General features: G+C 38.0%; 1 protein-coding gene across 3 annotated transcripts in view; it reads right to left on the bottom strand.

Annotated features, from left to right (window-relative positions):
- LOC114066147 (sperm flagellar protein 2-like) overlaps positions 1 to 21674 on the bottom strand; it is a 54732-nt gene that overhangs the window by 29778 nt on the left and 3280 nt on the right. For all 3 annotated transcript variants that reach the window (XM_027900611.1, XM_027900613.1, XM_027900612.1), the window contains exons 3-10: positions 18638 to 18890; positions 14209 to 14379; positions 12803 to 12940; positions 11696 to 11775; positions 10750 to 10966; positions 5126 to 5314; positions 3754 to 3941; positions 2338 to 2506 (exon numbers count right to left, since the gene is read on the bottom strand). In XM_027900611.1, coding sequence (XP_027756412.1) covers positions 2338 to 2506; positions 3754 to 3941; positions 5126 to 5314; positions 10750 to 10966; positions 11696 to 11775; positions 12803 to 12940; positions 14209 to 14379; positions 18638 to 18890 — 1405 coding nt within the window. The remainder of the gene's footprint in view (positions 1 to 2337; positions 2507 to 3753; positions 3942 to 5125; positions 5315 to 10749; positions 10967 to 11695; positions 11776 to 12802; positions 12941 to 14208; positions 14380 to 18637; positions 18891 to 21674) is intronic.

Below are 21674 nucleotides of genomic sequence, written 5' to 3' on the forward strand. Positions count from 1 at the left end.
ATGCCAAGTTGGGAAAAAAATGATGAAAAAAATTGTTCACAATGAGAGTGGTTAAACAATGGAACAGGTTGCACAGAAAGACTGTGGAATCTCTACCCTTGAAATGCTTGAAAGCTGACCAGACAAAGTGTTGAGCAACTTATCTGACTCAGATGTTGGCCCTGTTTTAAGCAAAGAGGTTGAACAAAATGACTTTCACATCTCTTCAAAGGAAAACAACTGTGTCATTCTATAAAATTATATATCTAATATATAAAATAAATATATATGTCTATCTCATATATATGCATGTACACACATATAGAAAATTAAATATTTCATTACCATCAACAAAAGTGAACAGTTTTAAAACTCTACTGAAAGTTAATGTTTTGAATTCATATTCTGGATAGAATATGCAACCTTTTCCTGAATCCACTATCTGAATGATGTATTGCCACAGTATACATTCTACTAATAGAATTTGATCACTGTTCATTTTGAACTTCTGTGTATTAGATTGAAAAACACAATGTTAATTATCACTCTAAGTTAAATTTCAAATAAAATTTCAAATCAATAAAACAACAAAAAAAATATTGTTGAGTTAACATATGTTAACATATCCCCTTTCTAAAACATCTCAGGAAACATACTTCTTCATACATAATTGAAAAGACATCCTTACAAAACCCCAAATCCTGGTCCTATCTGAACCATTTTTCCTTAAACATATAAGTACAGATCGATCAGTTGTTTTAAATTTTATTAGACCTTGGAGAAAAATTAATTCCAAATGGAATGGTTTCCCCCACCTTTCAGCTTTTTGGCCCTTTTAAATTGAAAATTGCTAGACTGCACCTGCCCTGAGGTAAAGTAGTTTACCTGTAAGAAACAAGTTTTCCAGGTGAGAGTTATATAACTCCTGGTCAATACTTCCAAATGAAACTGGAAATTATTTAATATTTTGAGGACTATCTAATGTTATGTTTGTTTTGAGTGATTTATTATGGGATTTGCCATGACTGATAATACAGTAGTTTCCAAATATTTTCATGCTAAATCTAATGTATAATGTGCACTGCATTTTCTTGTATTTTATCAAATATACTTGACACTTTCAGCCAATATGTCATGTAAACTTAGTATTCTTGAGAGATGCCAAATTGCCGGCCCTGGGCTTTTTACACAAAGTTTAGGGAAATGAGCATAAACATTGCCAGAATGCCCTGCTAATACACTTTTACCTAGAAGCAATACTTTGAAGGCATTAGCTGTTCACTTAGGTTTTCAGAAGACATAAGTATGAATTGATGCCAACAATTTTACATGTCATATTATACCAGCTTTTGATGAATAATGATTCAGACAGGAAACAACATCTGTGAATAAATTAATTACGTGACTGTGCATTTGAAATAGCCTGGCAGGAAAAAAGAGGCTTTAAATGTGTCAATAAATCTTTGTGACCTTCACTAATGTTACATCTAGAGAGGACTTTATAATATAAACAATATGACCAAAACCTAATTCTTCATCACTCCCCACTATTTCCTGCCTGTCTGTCCTGTATGTCCTTCCTGTTTACTTCGGGTATAGGCCTTTTTTTCACCTAAAAAAGTGATCATGAAATTCTTTACATGAGATGGTATGCCGTGAGTAAGGACCTTAAAAAGAGATACATCAGAAAAACATATGTTAAGACTAAAGCCACAGAAACTCATAACATTTATACTCATTGCAAAAGAAAATGGGCCGGTTGGCTCAGGATGTGGGTAAAAACGCATATATATTGTAGTTATAAATTCCCAACAAGATAAAGACAGGTTATTTGCCATGATTTTGCCACATTCTATTTATCAAGTTATTGGACAAGCCTAAATATGTAGCGGGATTTTTTTTTTCCCCTGAAGAAAAGCTTCATTAATGTAACTTCCAGAAAATTGTACTTATACATTTTAACAGGGAAACATTCATCCTTCATCTTCAAATTTTGAAATTACATTAACGTATTGTAAAGTTGAAGAAAAGTTTTAAGGTACCCTGAAAAATAGTTTCTTCTATTTCAATGGAAGATTAAGAAAAACGTCAGCCATTTTTAATAATTTTCACAAACATTACTCTCTTAAAATGAATGGATCACTCAAACCAATTAATCTTGTTAGAAAGCTTTCACTCAAAATTGCTGAAATTAAGACTTTTGGTATTGTAACATATATAGTATTTAATTTTACTGCTTTTACTGGTTACTTTCTGATGCATTTTTAAACCTGGTAATATAAACTATACTTCCAAATTCCAGTTTGCTGAAAATGTAAGGTGTATTATCTTCCATTATGTGTTATCAGTTTGGTGTACCTTGTATTCACCATAATCTTTTTCAGCTAACAGACTCATTTTATTCATCTCTACAAGTTGTTCCGGTCCAGGTTCATTTGGCAAAGGTTGAATTGAGGCTTGTTCATATATTGGTTTTCCATTTAAAAAAAATTCCTTCCAATCCAGCATCAGTTTTAATGGAACTCGGCTGCAGGAAAAAGAAAAACAAAACCAAACAGTTCCAAATCAAAAATTGAAGGATTAGACGTTTGACAGTGGTGGACCCAAATTTACAAGAATCTTAATCATGGAACAAGTATATGCTAAACTAGTTACAGCTTATAATGCTTTCTGTAATTATTACAGCTTTTTATAAATGTTTGTTTACTTATAAGACAGCTGTAGGCACTTGTAGGCTTCAGTATTTTCACAAATGTGTTATCACAAAACATTTGGCTGGCAGAGCTGCGTAGTAACTGTTTTGCTATAGCTATTTTTGCCAGCCCCAAAACATTTCCAGTTTTGTGGGATAAAGCCTCCTCTCGCCAAAAATCTATAGAATATTTTTACTGCAAGTTAAAATTAATTTAGAATTGTATAAATAGTTTAACTCCTTTTTTTTTTTTTTAATTAGTAATTTCACTAAATTATGTCTAGGTTGACTATTTTATTATGTAGCTATTGGGCTTAAATTTATCTAATTTGTATAAAATATAATCAGATGTATTTCATATGCATTTCATATTTATCTTAACATACAATTACATTAAAAAGCAATTAAGATTTTGGTATACTTTCTAATACTGTGAGTCTTACCCAATAGTCAAATCACTGAATATTAATGAAAGAACTACAGCTACAAAGCCCCACTCTGGAGGTTTTAAAACACTTCTACAGCACAGGCACTTGGAGATTATTGCCTTTTTAAGGCCTTCTCAGAAACCCGGTGCAATTAGGGCATGTCAGCTGAGGGAATCACAGAATGTAGGACTCAGTAGAACTTGGGCTCAGTTGCTACTCTTTGGACAGTCCAGGCAGGACTACTTATCTTAGGAAATTCATCTAGTTTATACTACACCGAGGAAGTGTTCAGCCAGTAGATCAATCTAGACACCATTCAGTTTTTAACTTTTAACAAAACAACTTGTTCATAAGAAAGGAAATCAGTAGTCCACAAGCCGTGGCACCAGTGGATTTTGGTCTCCTAAGGATTCAAGTTAGTTGCATCTTCAAGAAAGTATACAAAGGCTGTAGCAGTAGTTCACTCTGTATTTCGCACCAGCCAATGCTCACACAAAACTAATCTTATGATTTTCCCACAAAAACAATTTGAAACTGTCATGTAAAATGTCTGAGAAACTACATAATTTGTTACAGTGCTTACAGCAGTCTGAATAACGCAGCCTAACAGCTACCTTACAGATGTTATTTTTGCCTAGCAGCTACCATACTCACTTCTTTGTCAGTTCACGATATTCTCCTACTTTTGTTGACATATCAATGATCTGGCCCATCACTTCCCAACATATAGAATAATGTTTTTCATAGCGGGCCTGAGCTCTTTCAGCAGCAAGTTTCTCATGCTGTTCTCTCTCTTTAATTATTTGTTCTTCATTATCAATATTTTCTTGTCTTGCAAGAGCCTGGAATTTTTTTAAAGAGTAAATCTGAGACTGCAATGAAAAACAAAGTGCAGAGGTGCACAGTCCTGGCAATGAAAATTAACTTGTTCATTTAAGTCAAGAAAGAGAAATAGCTCATTTCTCGCCAGAGTTGGAGAGCCAGTAAGCAGACTAACATGCAAACAAATCCAAAAACTTTTATTAATTCTATAAATTCCACTTTGTTTGCTTCCTAACTGCTAAAATACAATAAAGTAAAGGACAAATGTGTTACTTCTTCCATGACAAAAAGATTAAGAACATACTGAGTGCTTGGGGGCAGTGAAATTACAGGTTTCAGTGCAATTACTCATTCAGAAAATGTGACAAGTAATTTATCTTATTAGATTCTGATCTTCAAATAATTTTAAAGTATTGGTGTTGTTCAATCTTTGAAAAAGATTTCTCGTCATAGTAGAAAATTATTCCTGTGATGGTGTGCTGCTTTTGGCTGAAAGCATATTTAAAGAGATGTACTTAAAGAGATCAGATAGCTGCTGATTACACAGGACTCCAGCTGTGCTGGAGGATTTGGAGTTGCTAATCATTTTTGACAGGATCACATTATGGCCTACTATGAGCATTGCACTGGGCAGTTTTCCACAGAATTATAAGTCCTTTTAATCAACTGAAAACTTCAAGGTAGAGAGAAATTAGCATTCATGAGTGAAATTACTCCAGCATTTGTCAAAAATTGACATTAATAAATTATATCTAAGTGAAATTTAAAACATGAAATTTAAAACAAGATCTTAGGTTATTGTCTTTTGTCCTGTTGCCTCTGCAAGACTGTGCCTTTTAAATTCAGCACACAGAGATGTTTTCCTACAAAGTTAAAATTAGTATACAAAAAAAGATCAAAATTGGACTTTAAGTTGCTCAGCTTTATCCCTTATTATCCCCCTGCCATGGGGGGCTGTTCTTCCTCCCTCCCTACATAATTCCCCTAAAGTTTTAACACACTGCAAAATGCTCTCCATTCCACAATTACAGTTACATGCTTATTGCTTATCACCCACATTAGCTGTAGCTTTGAACTAAAAAATAAAAGAATATATTTATCATTAAATCATCCTAGCTTGAAGCTGACAGTACAAATTCCACTTAATAACATGAAAGTATTCTAATTGTCCTGTAGCAATTCAGAGAGCAAAACAATCTTTTACCGCTTCTCTGTCAAGTGCTTCCTGGAACTCTTTTTCCCGTCTTTCTTCATATTGTTTTTCCCTAAAGATTCTGTTTTGCCTTAACACCTCTTTTTCATGTCGAACGTGCATGAGTTGAGTAGCAATCCTCCGCTCGTGCTGAGATTGTTTCATTAGTCTGTAAATAAGCTGATCCTCCCGGTAAGCCTTCTAAAAGATATAAAATAATGCTACTAAGCACAGTTCGTAAACTACTTCCTAGACAACTCCTAAGTGTCCCATATGAGAAACATGAGTGGAGTCATATAACAGCATTCACCTGCTCATATGATACAGAAATCCAGAACAACAATCATACCTATTTATTAGTACTATTTTTGTAAGTACTAGCATTATTTATGTAAGGATTTACAGCAGCAGTATTTATGTAAGAATTGTAGAACTATAGAAAAGAATTCTAACTATGTCTTAACTGAGATACTCAATAAAAATACATGTGTCAGATTAACCTAATTTTAACGTGGTTATTTCCTGTGTGCAAAGAAACTGCAGAATATTTGAAATAATGGCTGCTGTTTCTAAAGATATACTCTTTCCTCATATAATTACTTATTTCTGCTATTCACCAGTCCCCATTCTCAGCCACATTTTACTGGATCCTTGATAGCTCTCTTTTCTACAGGTTTGAAATTTTTCCTTCTGTCTGGGGATTTGGGTAATTATCTTCTCCATTCTCCTCTATTCAGGAGACTAGGAATATGAGGAAGCATTCAGAACAGAGCAATATACAAGACTTCTGGCAACAGTTCCAGTGTTCTCACTGGGACATGGATACAATACCCTATTCAGTACTATGGGAAAATCATTCTGAACCATTGCTTGAGGGATGGTCTGTGTACACAGACACTTTCAAGGCTATGGATTGTTATTTTTATAAGTGCTCTCAAAACATAAGTTTTGCTTCACTTCCTGAGAGAAGCAAAAACATCAGCTTGCCTTTCAAGCCCCATTGCCAAACATCACTCCTACAGCAGAATTCTAGAGGAAATATCTGATTTGCTGAATATTTGTTTCACACGCAGCAAAACTGCTAGGAAATATTTTCCAGTGTAAGGACCTAAACTGGGAACTGATTTGAAGATTTCAAATTCATTTTCCTAAGAAACATGGGCACAGTAAAGCCAGTTAGTAGTACAAAAAAACCCAAACCAAAAGAAAATATCACATCTATTTTCTTTTATCTGGTTTATTTTTTCATCAGCTGTCTGTGACAGAGAGGGCAAAATACCTTACATAAATACACCTGTAATCAAAATACCCTATTTGATTACATACTACATACATACTATTTATGAAAAAAATCTACAAAGAGGTCTGGATCGGTGCTACACAATGCAAACCAGGACATCTGTAAAAAAATTTTTATGCAAAGCATGGTTATTTGAGTTTCAATAATAAAAACAACAACTTTCCAAACAATTTATTTAATACTGATGTTGGGAAGAAGTCAATTAAAAAAAAAAACAAAACCAATCTCTTTCCTTATTTTTAAGTTCTTTTCCCTTCACAATTGCTGGGAATGAAGTACATTCTAATTAAATACTGGTGATTTGAAAATACTAAACTGATATAAAAATATCTCAACATTTTTCTTATTTCAGCTAAAATGTAGGCTTTGCACTCCCCTTTCCTAGCACCAAATCTCATAACACTGCATGGTACTTCTAATGGCAGACACAGTCATCTCAGGCTTTAATCCCAGAGTGGTTCACCCACATGATACAAAGCTTTTCTCAAAATGAGGGACTAATTTTGAATGTGTTGTGCTTTGTACCCTATTTGTAGTGTACTGTTTGTAAGCTATTTTTCTACAGAGAGAATTATCATCATGCATACAACTGAAGTGGAAAACAATGCAATCAGAGCAATTTTATATTCCTTCTATGTGTCACTTGATATAGTTCAGGTAATGAATTTTTCCAATAGTACTGCCTACTGAAGAGTTAGTCTGTCCATTTTATCCTACATTCCTGACCTCAAGGCAACAAAAGGAGTAACAGCACCCTTTGCCATCTCAGTTCTATCCACTCCTACTTTGGACTTAGTATTTCATTAAGATTTCAAAGAAGAGTAGAAAATGCACAGTGTGTTTCCTATTGCAAGTAAATATCCTTCATTATTTTCTGTAGTTGCTACTGCTTACCTTCAGCCATGGATTATTACAGCAGTAGGTACTTCACCAGAAGAAAATGGATTTTAAAACCCTAATTCAGAGGGAATTGAAGGAGTCAACCTAAAAGAGTGGTCATTTGTCATACTCAAACCATCAACTTAATAGTGCAAAAAGTTGGTCCAGTAAGAAACGAAACCACCTTATGTAGGCGAATGTCCCCTTCCTAAAGCAAATGGATAGATGCTCCTTTAGAACACTTTACAGCAGCCAAAAGAGACCTTGTCTTTGTTAACTGAAGTGTAGAGAACTTCAGTATTCTAAGTGACCAAATATTTTGGCATGCTCATTAGGCCTAAAAAGAGTTAGTAGGAAATTTCTGAGGAACAAGAATAAATGAAAAGGCAATTAACTCAAAGATAAACAGATAAGTAAGGATTCAGAACACCAAACTCATAGTTTCAGAGAGGTTGCTTATTGGGTGGGGAATGGAAGCACTGGTATCTATCTTTCATACAAAAAGGAATGGACAAAGTACTCAAACCAAAGGTTGACAAGTTTTAAAACTTCTGGACATAGTAGAAGACAAAATAAAAATTTTAGTACCATTTTTTGACCTAAAATTTTACATCAACATCTTCACAGAGGACTGTGAAGTGTTTGAAGAAATCATAAATATCATAATTGGGACATCTGCATAATAAATTGAAAAATTACTATTAAAAGAGCACAATATACACTTTTTTCCAGCTTACCTACTTGAGACAACAGTGGCATCCAGTGGCCAAATTATAACGTGTGTATGTTTCATGTTGTTCATACATAATTACTATATCACGTTTCAATTTTTCTATTTCCTTGTTTGATTTACATACAAGTGAAACAATTTTGTGCTGTTGTATGGTCATAAAATTTATGACCAAAAATTACAGTTCAGCATACACAAATCTATTTGTTTACATACAAGTAATAAGCTAGTAACACTTCATTTCTCCTCCCATTTTCATATTCTCAATTTATTGCTGAAAGTAACTTATTCCTGATAACTTTTTAATTCAGAGAGATAAAATCTGAACAGAGGACCTAAAAATAACAATCACAAAGTACAAATAATTTGTTGAAATGGTGGAGATAAAGGTTCAATATGGATGAAGCCATATTACTGTCAAACATTTTCAACACCTCTCTATGAAAATCTGACTGGCATCATGCTGTGCTCTACAAAGAGTAGTCATGTAAAGTATTTTCTCTCCCAGTCTTCAACCTGTAAAGTGCCAAAGTGCCAAAAAAAAAAAAAAAAAAGAACAAAGTTCTTTTAGTAAGATCTATAAGCATGGATTCAAAACAATCTACCACACTCTGAAGGGACGAAATTCATTTGACTCTGAATGATCCTATGCCATGTTCAAGGTTTAGGCTGTATAGGTAAAATCCTAATCCTAATACCAAAAGGTAGCTACAGTTTCAATGTGAAAATACTTTCTGGTTCAGCACGTAATGGGGGGGAAATTTAATCTTCAACTATTTGTATATTCATTTATTTTTTAAAGAAAATACCTTAGTTTGCTTTCCACTTAAGTCAAGCAGCATCTCATTTTTGAAATCTTGAAGTTCCAACCAAACACCTCTTCCTCTGCTAATTTAGAACCAAATTACCACTAAATAAATTCTCTGATCTAGTCAGACCACTGTTCCAGTCAAATGCTCACTTGTTTGTTTTTCTAATCCCTGCAGTCTATGACTTCAATTGTTCCTGTATCAAAGCTGATTTTTTTTTCCCTGTGAATTTAGGAACACTATTGTTAGTTTTGCTTGACTTGGAGCCTCTCTGGATCCTGTTTGATTGGCAGTACATTGTAACAGTTCCTCCATCCCAAACTGACAAGCCCTATCCTACACCTCAGGTGGACCAGCCGTGTGACCTCCTCACAGCACTGGTTGTCTTTGCTGGCTTAGAGCTGCTGAATCCACCAAGCACCCCAGTGACTGATCCTAATACCTACAGGGCATTAGGACTTTTGGAACCACTAGTCAAGGCTGCCAGGGCTGCAAGAGTTAAGACCCAAAGAGCAAGTTTTGGGACTGCAGTGATTTCAGGCAAGTGGACTGCAGAACTTCCTCACAGCCTATGGATAACACCAAGAACATGATGTAAAATCTCTCTGAATGAGAACTGAGAGACAGGATACATGGAGAGATGCACTCTTGGTCTAAGCTACTACAGGTGTTTTTCAAGAATATAGATCTGAGATAGACATAGAGAAGCATGTTGTTCCTAGATGGCTCCCTCAACAAATGAAATTTTTTCTTAACACTTCCAAAAAGTCTCACAGAACCACAGAATATGCCAAGTCGGAAGGGACTCACAAGGATCATTGAGTTCAACTCCTGGCCCTGTACAGGACCAGCCCCGAGAGTCACACCATGTGCCTTAGAGTATTATCCAAATGCTTCTTGAACTCTGTTAGGCTTGGTGCCATGACCACTTTACTGGAGAGCCTGTTCTGGTACCCAGTTACTCTCTGAGTGAAGAACCTTTTCCTGATATCCAACCTAAACCTCTGCCAACACAACTTCAGGCCATTCCCTTGGGTCCTCTTACTGGTCACCACAGAGGAGAGATCAGTGCCTGCCCCTTCTCTCCCCCCCTGCAAGGAAGTTGTAGACTGGGATGAGGTCTCCCCTTAAGTCACCTCTTCAATCTCCAGACATTACATGAGAAGGTTTAAAAATATATACATATATATAAAATATATGCAACACATCTGAAATGCTTTTATTATGCAGCAGCAGTGGAGAAAGGCCCAGCTATAATGGGTTCAACATGTATGATCTAAGCTAAGGACTCACAGTGAAATGCTAAAATAAATGATAACCAGAAATCACAGAAATCCAGTAAATTACAAGTTCTATTTCTATACAATCACTACAAAAGAGAAGACACATGAAATCAGTAATCTAAGAGCTGCTTTTTGAATGAGGAGTATCTGAAGAGAAATCTTAAAAGCCTTGTGCTTTACAGGACAGGATTTAAATGGAATAACCTGCAACATCCATTTTTAGACACAAGACAGACATTCTCCAGAGATGTATCTTCTATTCCGTGACACACCAAAAATCAAAGCTCTGACCTGCAAATTAAGTTTTGATTCTTCTCTTTGTTCAACTTTGGGGGAGGGGTGGCAGGGAATACAAGGGAGATCTTCAACTGACTTTTATAATCTTTGCTCTGCTGCCTTTATTTAATCCTTTGTGGTTTGTAAGCATGGTGTATGACATAAAGGTTGTGAGAAAGAACAGATAACCTTCCCTATTTCTCAAGGAAAGCCAATGGTTGGCATAAAAGTATTTTTCAGATGTAAGTGCATATATCTTCCTCTATCTCCTCCAGAAGTGTTGTGATTTTATATTTGTAAGCAAATTTTTAGATTGGTAACTGCACATGCACTCTACAGTTGAGCATACAGTTTCTCACCTCTTCAGATTCATGTGCTTGTAACTGGTCCATTAGCATCTTTCGTCGTCTCTTTGCTCGTTGTTCTCTAGCAAATGTATCTTCCTCTAAACGTTTTTGAATTTTCCTTATATATTCACCATCTGAATAAACACTTAACAGCTCAGTTTTTGTTTGTGCTGTAGTTTCTTGAGTTGCTTCTTGCAGTTTTTGTGTTTGGAATGATTCTCGCATATCACTGCTTGAAAAGATTAAAAAGAGAAAGATCTCTGACTTTATAGGAATTATGGTTCTTAAAGCAGTTTACATACAGATCCCTACATAGCTATATGCAAGTCTAACAACTGTACATCACTCTATGGGTACTGTGGCTACTTCTGGGTGCCTTTGTTACTTGGGTTACTCCTCAAGATTTCCATGCACTCTGAGTACAGTTTTGCAGTTATTAATCACAGGTTTTCACACAGAAATATCTACAGCAGTATGCATGACTATTACCTCTTGACATATCAATACAGATCAATACATATCAATACAGATGACAGAATGACTATTACTGCAACATACAGTCAAGTTTCACGAAGAAAGTTACTTCTCTATTACCTTTGAAATTAGTTACTGTGTATGTATATTCACAGCCATTCCCACATCTCTGCAAGGCTAAATGACCTTATAGATCCAATGACTAAAATTAAGAGAAGACATGCATTTTGAGCCCTTTCTTGCTGTATATGTGACAAAAAGTGGTGGAGGAAGCTTGAGCCATCCCTGCTACAACTAAAGGTAAGGTAAAGACACTTCAATCGTGTTGGAATTGAAATATTTGTAGTGGGACAATCACTCAAAGAACAATCACAGTTTGAACCAAATGAGACATTACTTTTTTCTCAAGTAGCTGCCTACATAGATAGCAGACACATGAGGTAGGATCCTGTCTATTCTTAACAATTTAATATCCAAATATTACCTGTCAGTCACCTGGCTGTGTAATTCATAGGCACTTCCTGCCATAGACTTCTCAAACTTGTCTATTTCCTTGTATACGTTCTGAAGAAGTAACACAAAATTTATTGTTTCCTTTCTCTTCACAAAACATCAGAAAGAAGGTTCAACAGAATAAGTATTAGGGAATTACTTTTATGTCATGCATGTACAACAGAAAGGCTTACACTGAAAATATTTTAAGCATCACCTAGATCAAGAATAACGACAAGATTATTTTCATCTCCTAATTTCTACTTCTTCCCCTGTTCCTTTTCCCTAGCTGCACCTACTTCCACCAGCCAGAATAACCTAAAAACTTGCAGCTGTTCATTCTTCACAACAATTCTAATTTTGGGTAGGACTTTAGTAGTTTACATAATTCTCACCATTCAGGGATATGAAAGGATATTCTGGGCTACGATCTGCTTTTGAATCAGTAGCTTGAATGTATCCCCAATGGTTACTCAAGCAACTATGTTACTACACTCTATATTTAAATACATCTGTGACAGCTGCACCACTGTAAAAACTGGTAATAGCTGCACTTCTGATGACAATACAATCCAGGAACTTGAATTACAATTCAAGTACTTCTCTGTACTAGATACTACAGATTTTTTTTTTAATGGTGCATTGCTATCATCTCCTGATTTAAGACAATTGTCATTTTCAGCTATTACTAACATTTTTAATGGAGCAGACAGCTTTATAGGGTGTTACAGAACAGTTCAAATATTATCGTGCAAAACTTTATCACGCACAAATGAGAAAGGAATGTTAATGCTTTTATTTCACATATTCAACTCAATAGACTAGAAGGCAAAATAGTTTTAGAAATCAAATTAGTACCTACCTATGGTATAAATTCAGTAAGAACTTTCTCTTACATCAAAACAGTTTTTATTAAGAAACAAATGCAGAATTATGATCAAATAAGTATTCAGCCCAATTTTCACTGGCTGAGTCATTTTAACAGTTATATATCAGCTGCTTTTGGATGGTGCAAGTACAGTATTTGTAAGTGTAAATGTTCCCAAAAATCAAGTTGAGTCAATATAATTAACATTAAAAGAACATAGATGATAATTACCTCTGCTTCTCTTTTCTTTAACAATTTTTTAGCTTCAATAGCTTTTATGATGGGTCTTGGTGGAGGCTTTGGAACCTTTAAAACAGCTATTTGAATCCTGTGCGCTACTTCATTTTGTCTCCTTCTTCCTATGTGATCCTGAATATTCAACATCTTGTGTTCAGATACACAGGTTGAAACAAAATACAACATAGGGTACTAATATACTACCTAAATACTTCTAAAGTAATAGAGTATATTTATATATATATATATACACTTATAGTAGTATATATATATTATATATATATAGTGTATATATATATATACAGTTAACATATTTATATGAGAGCAAAGGGTCGGTGCCTTATAAGCATTTAGCAGCTTTCATTGAATTCTTGTTTGTTACCTTTTTCAAGTCTGAATACAGCATAGAAACTGAGAATACCAGTTTCCTGGTACAGAAAATGAGAATACCATTAGGAAACACATTAGGTAATACTACTGGTGAACAGCGAGTCTCAGATGATTAAGAAGTAACAAACATATAAATTACACTCATTTAAAGTGCACTACAGATACATGTGGGCAAAGGTTGATAAGGGGAAAAAATTAGATTTTATACAAAAAAGTCAAAGACAGTCAAAATATATGTTAAATATGATATTAATAAATTTTCTTCTAAGCTTTTTTTTGTTATATTATGGATATTGTTTGTATTTTCTTTTCTAGACACATGAATTGACTTTTCTTTCTTGCTCATGTAGTGGCAATAGAACAGCTAAATAATCACAGCAAGACTCTGTCCCTTAATTAGTCATATAAAACACATATCAAATTATTCAACTACATCATCAACGTGGTTCAACACCTCCCAGATAGCTTGCCATTTCCTCTATATAAACTGTAAGCTGTACTTCGGATGAGTGTTCCCATGTCTAAACAAATTCCTACCTCTTTTTTTACTGTATCAGAATAGCTACACGGAAGCACAAGATGTTCTGAGGGCATACCCACTAGGCTCTCTTTCCCCATCTTTTCCTGCTTTTGAACAATGCTTCATCTTTTCTTTACAAAATAAGAATGCCAGAAACCTCTTTTACAAGGACATCTCAAACACATACAAGATGTGAAATTTACACTCAGTCTTCAAGTCTATATATTTTCCATGGATGACAAAACACAAGTACTCTCAATTTAAAATTATGTGACTTTTAAATAGTAACATTTTCAAAGTCACATAAGAGTATATTGACTCTGTCTCTACATATTAAGGATTTCCATGCATAGTCCTTTCCCTTGTTCTTGTATAAACATGACTGTGTAGCACACAATTAAGAAGCCTTCCCATTGGCTTTAACTAATTCATTCAGTACACATCCTTAAGAAAACACATCTTTGGAAGTCTATAAAAAGTAAGCAGTCACCTTTTCAATGTCTTGAGCTCTCTGCTCTTCTTGGAGCTTCTGAGCTCTCTGCTGCTCTGCAAAATGTGTACGAGCTATTTTATCTGCTACTGCCTTGGATTTTGTTTCAAAACGCTCTGAAATCTGCTGTAGCTGCAAATCAGCCTGACGTGGCACTAAAGTTTTCAAACGCTAAAATTAAACATTAAGCAACAAAGAGTCAGAAACAGTAATAAACATAATTAAATATTATAATCTTAAGATGTTTATTTCAAACACTGTTTTCCTGTGTTAATGGGTACAGAAAAAACATCTAAACATATTTGAATAGAAAACCAGGACCAGCTCCATTGAAAAGAACAGAGGTTTGAATTTGAATGATGCCAAGTTTGTTTAGTTTAGAGAAAAGGACACATTGCTTTGCAGAGCTTATTCAGGAGGGGAAGTGCAGAGGGAGGTGCTGTGCTCTCCTTCCTTGTTATTTAGTGAGAGGACATGTAGGAATAGAATCATAGAATCATAGGATCACCGCATGGTTTGGATTGGAAAGGACCTTCAAGATCACCTAGTTCCAACCCTCCTGACCTGGGCAGAAACACCCGCCACTAGACCAGGTTGCTCAAAGTTCCATCTATCCCAACCTTGAACACTCCCAGGGATGGGGCTTCCCTGTGCCAGTGCCTCACCACCCTCACAGTATTTTTTCTTAATACTTAATCTAAACCTACTCGAAAACTTAATCTAAATTCCTCCTTGTGCTGGCACTACATGGTCTTCTGAAGAGTCTCTCTACATCACTCTTGCAGGCTCCCTTCAGGCGCTCAAAGGCCACAATTAGGTCATTTTGTAGACTTCTCTTCTCCAGGCTGAACAACCCCAATTCTCTCAGCCTTGCCTGGTAGGAGAGGTGCTCCATCCCTCTGATCAGCTTGGTGGCCTCCTCTGGAGTTGCTCCAACAGGTCAATGCCCTGCCCGTGCTGACAATCCCAGAGCTGGATGCAGTGCTCCAGGTGGCGTCTCACCAGAGAGGAGCAGAGAGGCAGAATCCTCTCCCTTGACCTTGACTACTTTTGAGGCAGCCCAGGACATGTTTGGCTTTCTGGGCTGTGAGTGCACGTGGTCGGGTCATGTCCAGCCTCTCACCCACCAGCACCCCCACGTCCTTCTCGCCGGGGCTGCTCTTCATTTGCCCATCTCCCAACCTGGATTGGTACCAGGAGTTGCCCTGACTCAGGTGCACCACCTTGCACTTGGTCTTGTTAAAGTGCATGAGATTCCCATGGACCCACTGCTCCAGCTTCTCCAGGTCCCTCTGGATGGCATCCTGTCCTTCAGGGGTGGCAACCACACCTCTCACCTTGGTGTCATCTGCAAATTTGCTGAGGGGGCACTTGATCACTTTGTCATTGATGAAGATATTAAATAACACTGGTCCCAGTAAGGACCCCTGAGGGACACTACTTGTCAATGATGTCCATCGGGACTCTAAGCCATTGACTACCCCCCCTCTGGCAGTGACCATCAAGGCAGGTCTTTACCCACTGAACATTCCACCCACCAAATCCATGTCTCTCCAATTTAGAGAGAAGGTGTTGTGGGGGACCATGTCAAAGGTTTTACAGAAGTCCAGATAAACAACATCTGTAGCTCTTTCCTTGTCCGCTGTCGTAGTCACTCCATGACAGAAGGTCATGACCCTATTGGTCAGGCAAGACTTGCCCTCGCTGAAGCCATGCTAGTTGTCTCAAACCACCTCCCTGTCCTCTATGTGCCTTAGCACAGCTTCTAGGAGGACGAATTCCATGATCTCACCAAGCACAGGGTCTCCTTTCTACCCTTGTTAAAAATGGGCACAATGTTTCCCTTTTCCCAGTCACGTGGAACTTCACCTAATGGCCATGACTTTTCAAATATCATGGACAGTGGCTTGGGAACCACATCAGCCAATTCCCTCAGGACTCTGTGATGGATCTCATGGGGCCCCATAAACTTACATACATGATGGTACGTTACGTATTTATTCAGGTGGTCATTAACCTGCTCTCTACTTCCAACGGGAAGGACTTTGCTTCCCCAGTCCCCATCCTGCTGTCCATCCACTCAAGAGGCGTAGTTAAGACTGAGGCAAAAGACTTCTTAAGTATTGCAGCCTTTTCCTCATCTGTTGTTATCAGTTTCCCATGGCTTTTTACCAAAGGGGGTCCACTTTCTTTGACCTTCCTTTTCTGATTAACACACCTATCGAAGCCCTTCCTGTTATTCTTTATGTCCCGTGCCACAGTTTTAGTTTTGACATGGCCCTTTTCATCCCATCCCTACACAACCAAACTTCCCCTCCATACTCTTCCTGGCTCACCTTTCCTAGCTTCAAGTGCCCGTGGATTTGCACAGCAGCCATGCCGGTCTCTTGCCTTCCTTGCCTGACTTCTTGCTCCTAGTGATTACTAGCTCTTGCACTCTACGGAAGACTTCCTTAAAGATGTTCCAGCTCTGTCTCTGTTGGCAGTCTGCTAGGGAATCTCACTGACTATCTCCCTGAAGAGCTGAATGTCTGCTTTCCTAAAGTTCAGGGACCTAACTTTACTCCTCACCTGACCCACATGCCTCAGGACTGCAAACTCCACCAATGCATAATCACTCTAACCCAGGCTGCCTACAGTCTTCATGTCCCCAGTTATTTTGTTTGCATTGGTGACACATGGATCAAGGAACACATCCCCTCTGGGCTATTTCTTGGGGCAGGAAGTTATCCCTCAGGCATTCCAGGAGTCTCTGTGCTACATTCCCAAATGTCAGGTTGGCTGAAGTCCTGCAGCGGGACAAGAGCCTCTGAGCACAATGCCTCCTGTAGCTGGAGTAAGAAGGCTTTGTCAATAGGCTCCCCTTGGTCAGGTGGACTGTAGCAGACACCAGCTACAGGGTTCCCTTTTTTGTCTTGGTCTCTGATTCGTAGCCATGGGCTTTGGAACTGCTCATGCCTATCCCTTGGAGACAACTCTTCGCAATCCATCTCTTGATGCAGAGGGCAATGCATCTGCCTCTCCTTCCTCTTCAGTGTCTTCTAAACAGCCTGTAACCATTGATAGCCACACTCCAGCCATGGGATTCATCCCATGCTGCACCAGAGGAGGTTCAGACTGGAAGTTAGGAAGCATTTCTTTACTGAGAGTGTAGTCAAACACCGAGATTGGCTTCCTAGAGAGGTGGTCAATGCCCTAAGACTGTCACTGTTTCAGAGGCATTTGGACAACGACCTTAATAGCAGGCTTTAACTTTTGGTCAGCCCTGAAGTGGTCTGGCAGTTTAACCAGATGATCACTGTAGGTCCTTTCTAACTGAAATATTCTATTCTATTTAAACTGAAATATAGGAAATTCAACTTATACACAAGGAAAAAATTACTAAAAGGGTGATAATCAATTTACTTAGACAGGCTTTGAAGTCTCCAGCTTTGGAGATATTCAAGACCCCACTGAACAAGGTCCTGAGCAACCTGCTCTAGTTGGCTTTGCCTGGAGCAGTGGGGATGGACTGAGTGACTTCCAGAGGCCCCTTCCAACCTCAGCTATTCTATGATTCAAATGCTGTTCTGACTCTGTCTAAAGACCAGACCTACTCGCAGCTGCTTAACTTCTTAAGCCAGCCCTCCACAGGTGAAGGGATATTTCAACTCTCTGGCACTATCCTTGCATTTGTTCATAATCTTTCTGCCTGTAGACTATTTTTCAGGAAGTGTGCCAAAAAAAAGAGTGAAATTTTACCCAGCTGAATTTGATTCATGATATATAGCTTCTTAAAAACTGCTCATTCTGCCAGCAAATAATGGTTTGCTGAATCTTACTGCTGAAAACAAGAAGAATGTCCTTAACAGAACCTACTACATCAACACTGACTTCCTCTAAGGTACTCTCTTTTCCCTTTGTTTTTTTTCTCTTTGTGTTACCCAGCACATGATTATTGCTGGCTGGAGTGTAGTATAAATATAAGGAGAGACATGCAGAAGAATGAAGCAAATCACTGTGGCACAATGCTCAACACAGTTATAAACAGGCTTCCTGGAGGGGAAATTAGTCAAAGTTGATACCTAGACCACAATGCAGTCTGCAATCTGAACCAGTAAAAGTAAAAAGGCAGCTGATGAATTACTATTAGCCTTTGTTGTTATAATATTTTAAGTCTGGAGAAAACTTGAAAATAGAGCAGGTAACACAGGATGAACCAAAACAAAGGAAAACAGAACACAGGAGATCAACATCCTACTGAGTTACTGATAAGCTGTGTAATGCCACTGTATAAGACATTGCAAAGGACTCCTTCTTTTCAATATAAGTGTTGGGTTTTGAACAGGAGATTTAAAAAGTGGGGAGGGGAAGCACACAATACTCTTGAAAGATACATATAAATATGCTACCTTTTCTCTATTTATACAAAATAGGCATAGCTGGTTACCTCCGGATACAAAACACTCTCAATAGACTTAAGCCTTGTAGTTGCTGCGGGTCTTATCGCTTCCATGACTACTCCAGGGTGCTTTGACTTTCTCTTTTTTTCTAAAGCAACATACAATTCATATAAAAGCTTTGTTGCAGCCCCATGCTGTCCTGTCATGATGTCTTGGGCCACATTCTCATTAAACTGCACACCAAGGAGGTGAAGTGTAGGTTCCAGGCGAGAAAAATTGTTATCTTTTGCATCTGCAGCCCTATATGATTAAAAACAACAATAAAACCCAGAAAATAAACTTATTTTCAGTTCCGACTCGTTGCATTAAACATGGTTGTGATACTTATCTCATACCAAGGTAGGAGGAGGAAAAAATAAAACCCACAGAGGACTTCCTTAAATAACGGGTTACACAGTTTGGCTTAGGTTTTATACTGCAGTATAAAATAACTACATTGATTACTATGCATAACTTCTGGAAAATACAAAGAATACATTAGATTATAATAAATCCTGATATGTAAATACACAAACTGCATCTGACAGCAAAAGCTAACCCCCAATTGCAGCTAATGGTATCTCATCCACAAAACACACACAGAGTTTGAATGAAGTTTCTGTATTAGCTGTATCATCACTTGAGCTCTTACCAATCAAAACATAGGAAATGATAAAAAGAGTCTGTATTATCCATTAACTCTCACAACACTTGGACATATTTCTTCTCCAATAAAAAGAAATGGACACACAGGTTAGAATGAGCAATTTACATTCAAAGCTAAACTAGTGGCTTGCAGATTACTGGCTCTCTTGATATGTAGATTTTCCTGTGAAAGCAGTCAATATCAATAGATATACAGGGCAAAATCAAATAATAATAAATTATCAGTTCATCACAACTAACACAGCAAATAGTATCCAAAAAATCCATAACTTCAGTCTGACTCAGAACATCATGCTTTCTATACTGCTCTATCTCTTGAGTTCACAACAGTTCCTTCATATCTACCAACCAGCTTTTGAGGTCAGCTGAGCTCCAGCATAATTCTACCAAAATGCCCAATTTTACCTGAAGACCTTCTGGTAACAGAGTATTCTTCTTATTTTTAGATGAAACTGTCCAGGAGCTCATTATTCTCTCTATAATAGTCCATGCCTTATTTTTTACCCAATTATATATAACTGCAGCTTCCAACTACTGAACATTTTTCTGCCATTGATTCAAGGTTAAGATGAGCCCTATTGTCACAAACCATCTCACATGTACTGAGAGGTTGTGGTGACACCACCTCTTAACTTTTTATTCTGCAAGGTGCAGCAGACTGGTTTGTACATCCTATATTCCCCCTCCTTGCATTCCTTGAACAGAGGGGTGGCAGTTGCAGTCTTCTAGTCCCAGCAACTTCCCCAGTCATCAGGACCTTTCAAAGATTATTGAGTGGCCAAGCAGTGATATCAGCCAGGGCCCCTTAGTTCAGGTGGGTAGATGTCATCAGGTCCCACGGACTTGCATATTTTAAATATATTTAAATGTTTCTTAAACTGTTCCTCCTCCATGGGTAAATCTTTCTTGCAGCAGATTTTCCTGTAAGTCTCAAGTGCTTGGGATGTTGCAGCTTTTTGGATGTCTCAATAGGTCCACATTTTCCCTAGCCTTCCTTTTGCTGTGGGGATACCTGTAAAAGCCCTTCTCACTGCCCTTCTGCCTATGCATAAGACAAGGCATTTTCACCATGAGGACAGTCAAGCAAGCATTGAAACAAATTGCCTGGAGAGTTAGTGTAGTCTCCATCCTTGGAGGTTTTCAAGATCACACTGGGTAAACAACTACTGCAGACTTTCCTGTTAGTCTCAGGGGCTTGGGAGTTCAGAGTGTGAGTTTTACCAGTAGAATAGACTAGGACAGAGTAAGTAAGACATTTAGTATCTCAGCCTCAGCATGACAGTCTGAGGAATACTCAATGATCAATGGAGCCATACTCTGCCACCTTCGATGCAGGAAGACAACTCAGCATGGCTGCTACAGAGGCAGGTCTTGGATCTTACCTGCTCTCTCATATACAGGGCAGCTTTTCTTCCTTCTCAGCTTCTTCCCTGTTTGTCCATCCTAAAGAGCCGGTATCCAGCCATGGCAGCACTCTGGTTGTGTGAGCTAATCCACTGCCTTTCTGTGATTGTAATGATAGTCCAGCAACAATTCACAGGCCTCTATTTTCTTGTTTGATCCCCATGCTGCATGCTTTAGTATACAGGCACTTCAGAGAGGCAGCCAGTTGTGCTGATTTTAAAAAAATGTAGAAAAATTTAAAGGTGTGAATGTTTATCCTGTAATCTTATCTTTTCTGCACTTCCTTAATTGTGTGCATACATTTGGGGTGGGAAGCCTTCTGCACTGTTTTGCTGCTCTTATTCACATCACCCTCCTCTTGCTTGCCAGTCCAGACCATCACTTCCTCAGTTGTTTGAGAGTAGTCCTCCCTTTTCCCCTCATTCCTAGTTTACATCTATCCTCACCAGGTTTGTCAGGCTGTTTCAAAGACTCTTTTATCCATCTTGGCCAGGTGGATCCCATATCTTCCTAGCAGTCCTCCCTCTTGAAAGAGGATCCCATGGCTGTGAAAAACAAATCTCTGCTGTTGACAGCAGCTGCACAACCACTTGTTGACCCGTAGAATCTATCTAGTCCTCATCGAGCCCATCCACCTCACCAGCAGAAATAAGGAAACAAAAGTATTTGGGCCCCATGCTTTTGACTCCAGGTCTCTCTGGCAGTATCCTTGGTGCCAACAGAGAGGAGCAGCAGGGATAACAATGCAAAGGCTCTGGACGAGTCTCTGCAGCTCTGGACTGAAACCCCAGCATGCAGTAAGCCCCCCTTGGCTAGCATGTGAGGTGAGCAGATGGGACCTCTATCTCCCACTGCTATCACCTGTTCCCTCTGGTGCTCTCATGTAGTTTAGACCTCACGAGCTCAGAAGTTTTATCATACAGTGCCACCTTTCATCTGCTACCACAGCTTCACATCAGCAGGTAGAGCAGACAT

This window comes from Empidonax traillii, unplaced genomic scaffold (genome assembly GCF_003031625.1).
Source record: "Empidonax traillii isolate 1590-97213 ecotype Southwest subspecies unplaced genomic scaffold, ASM303162v1 scaffold743:size316770, whole genome shotgun sequence".
Lineage (NCBI taxonomy): Eukaryota > Metazoa > Chordata > Aves > Passeriformes > Tyrannidae > Empidonax > Empidonax traillii.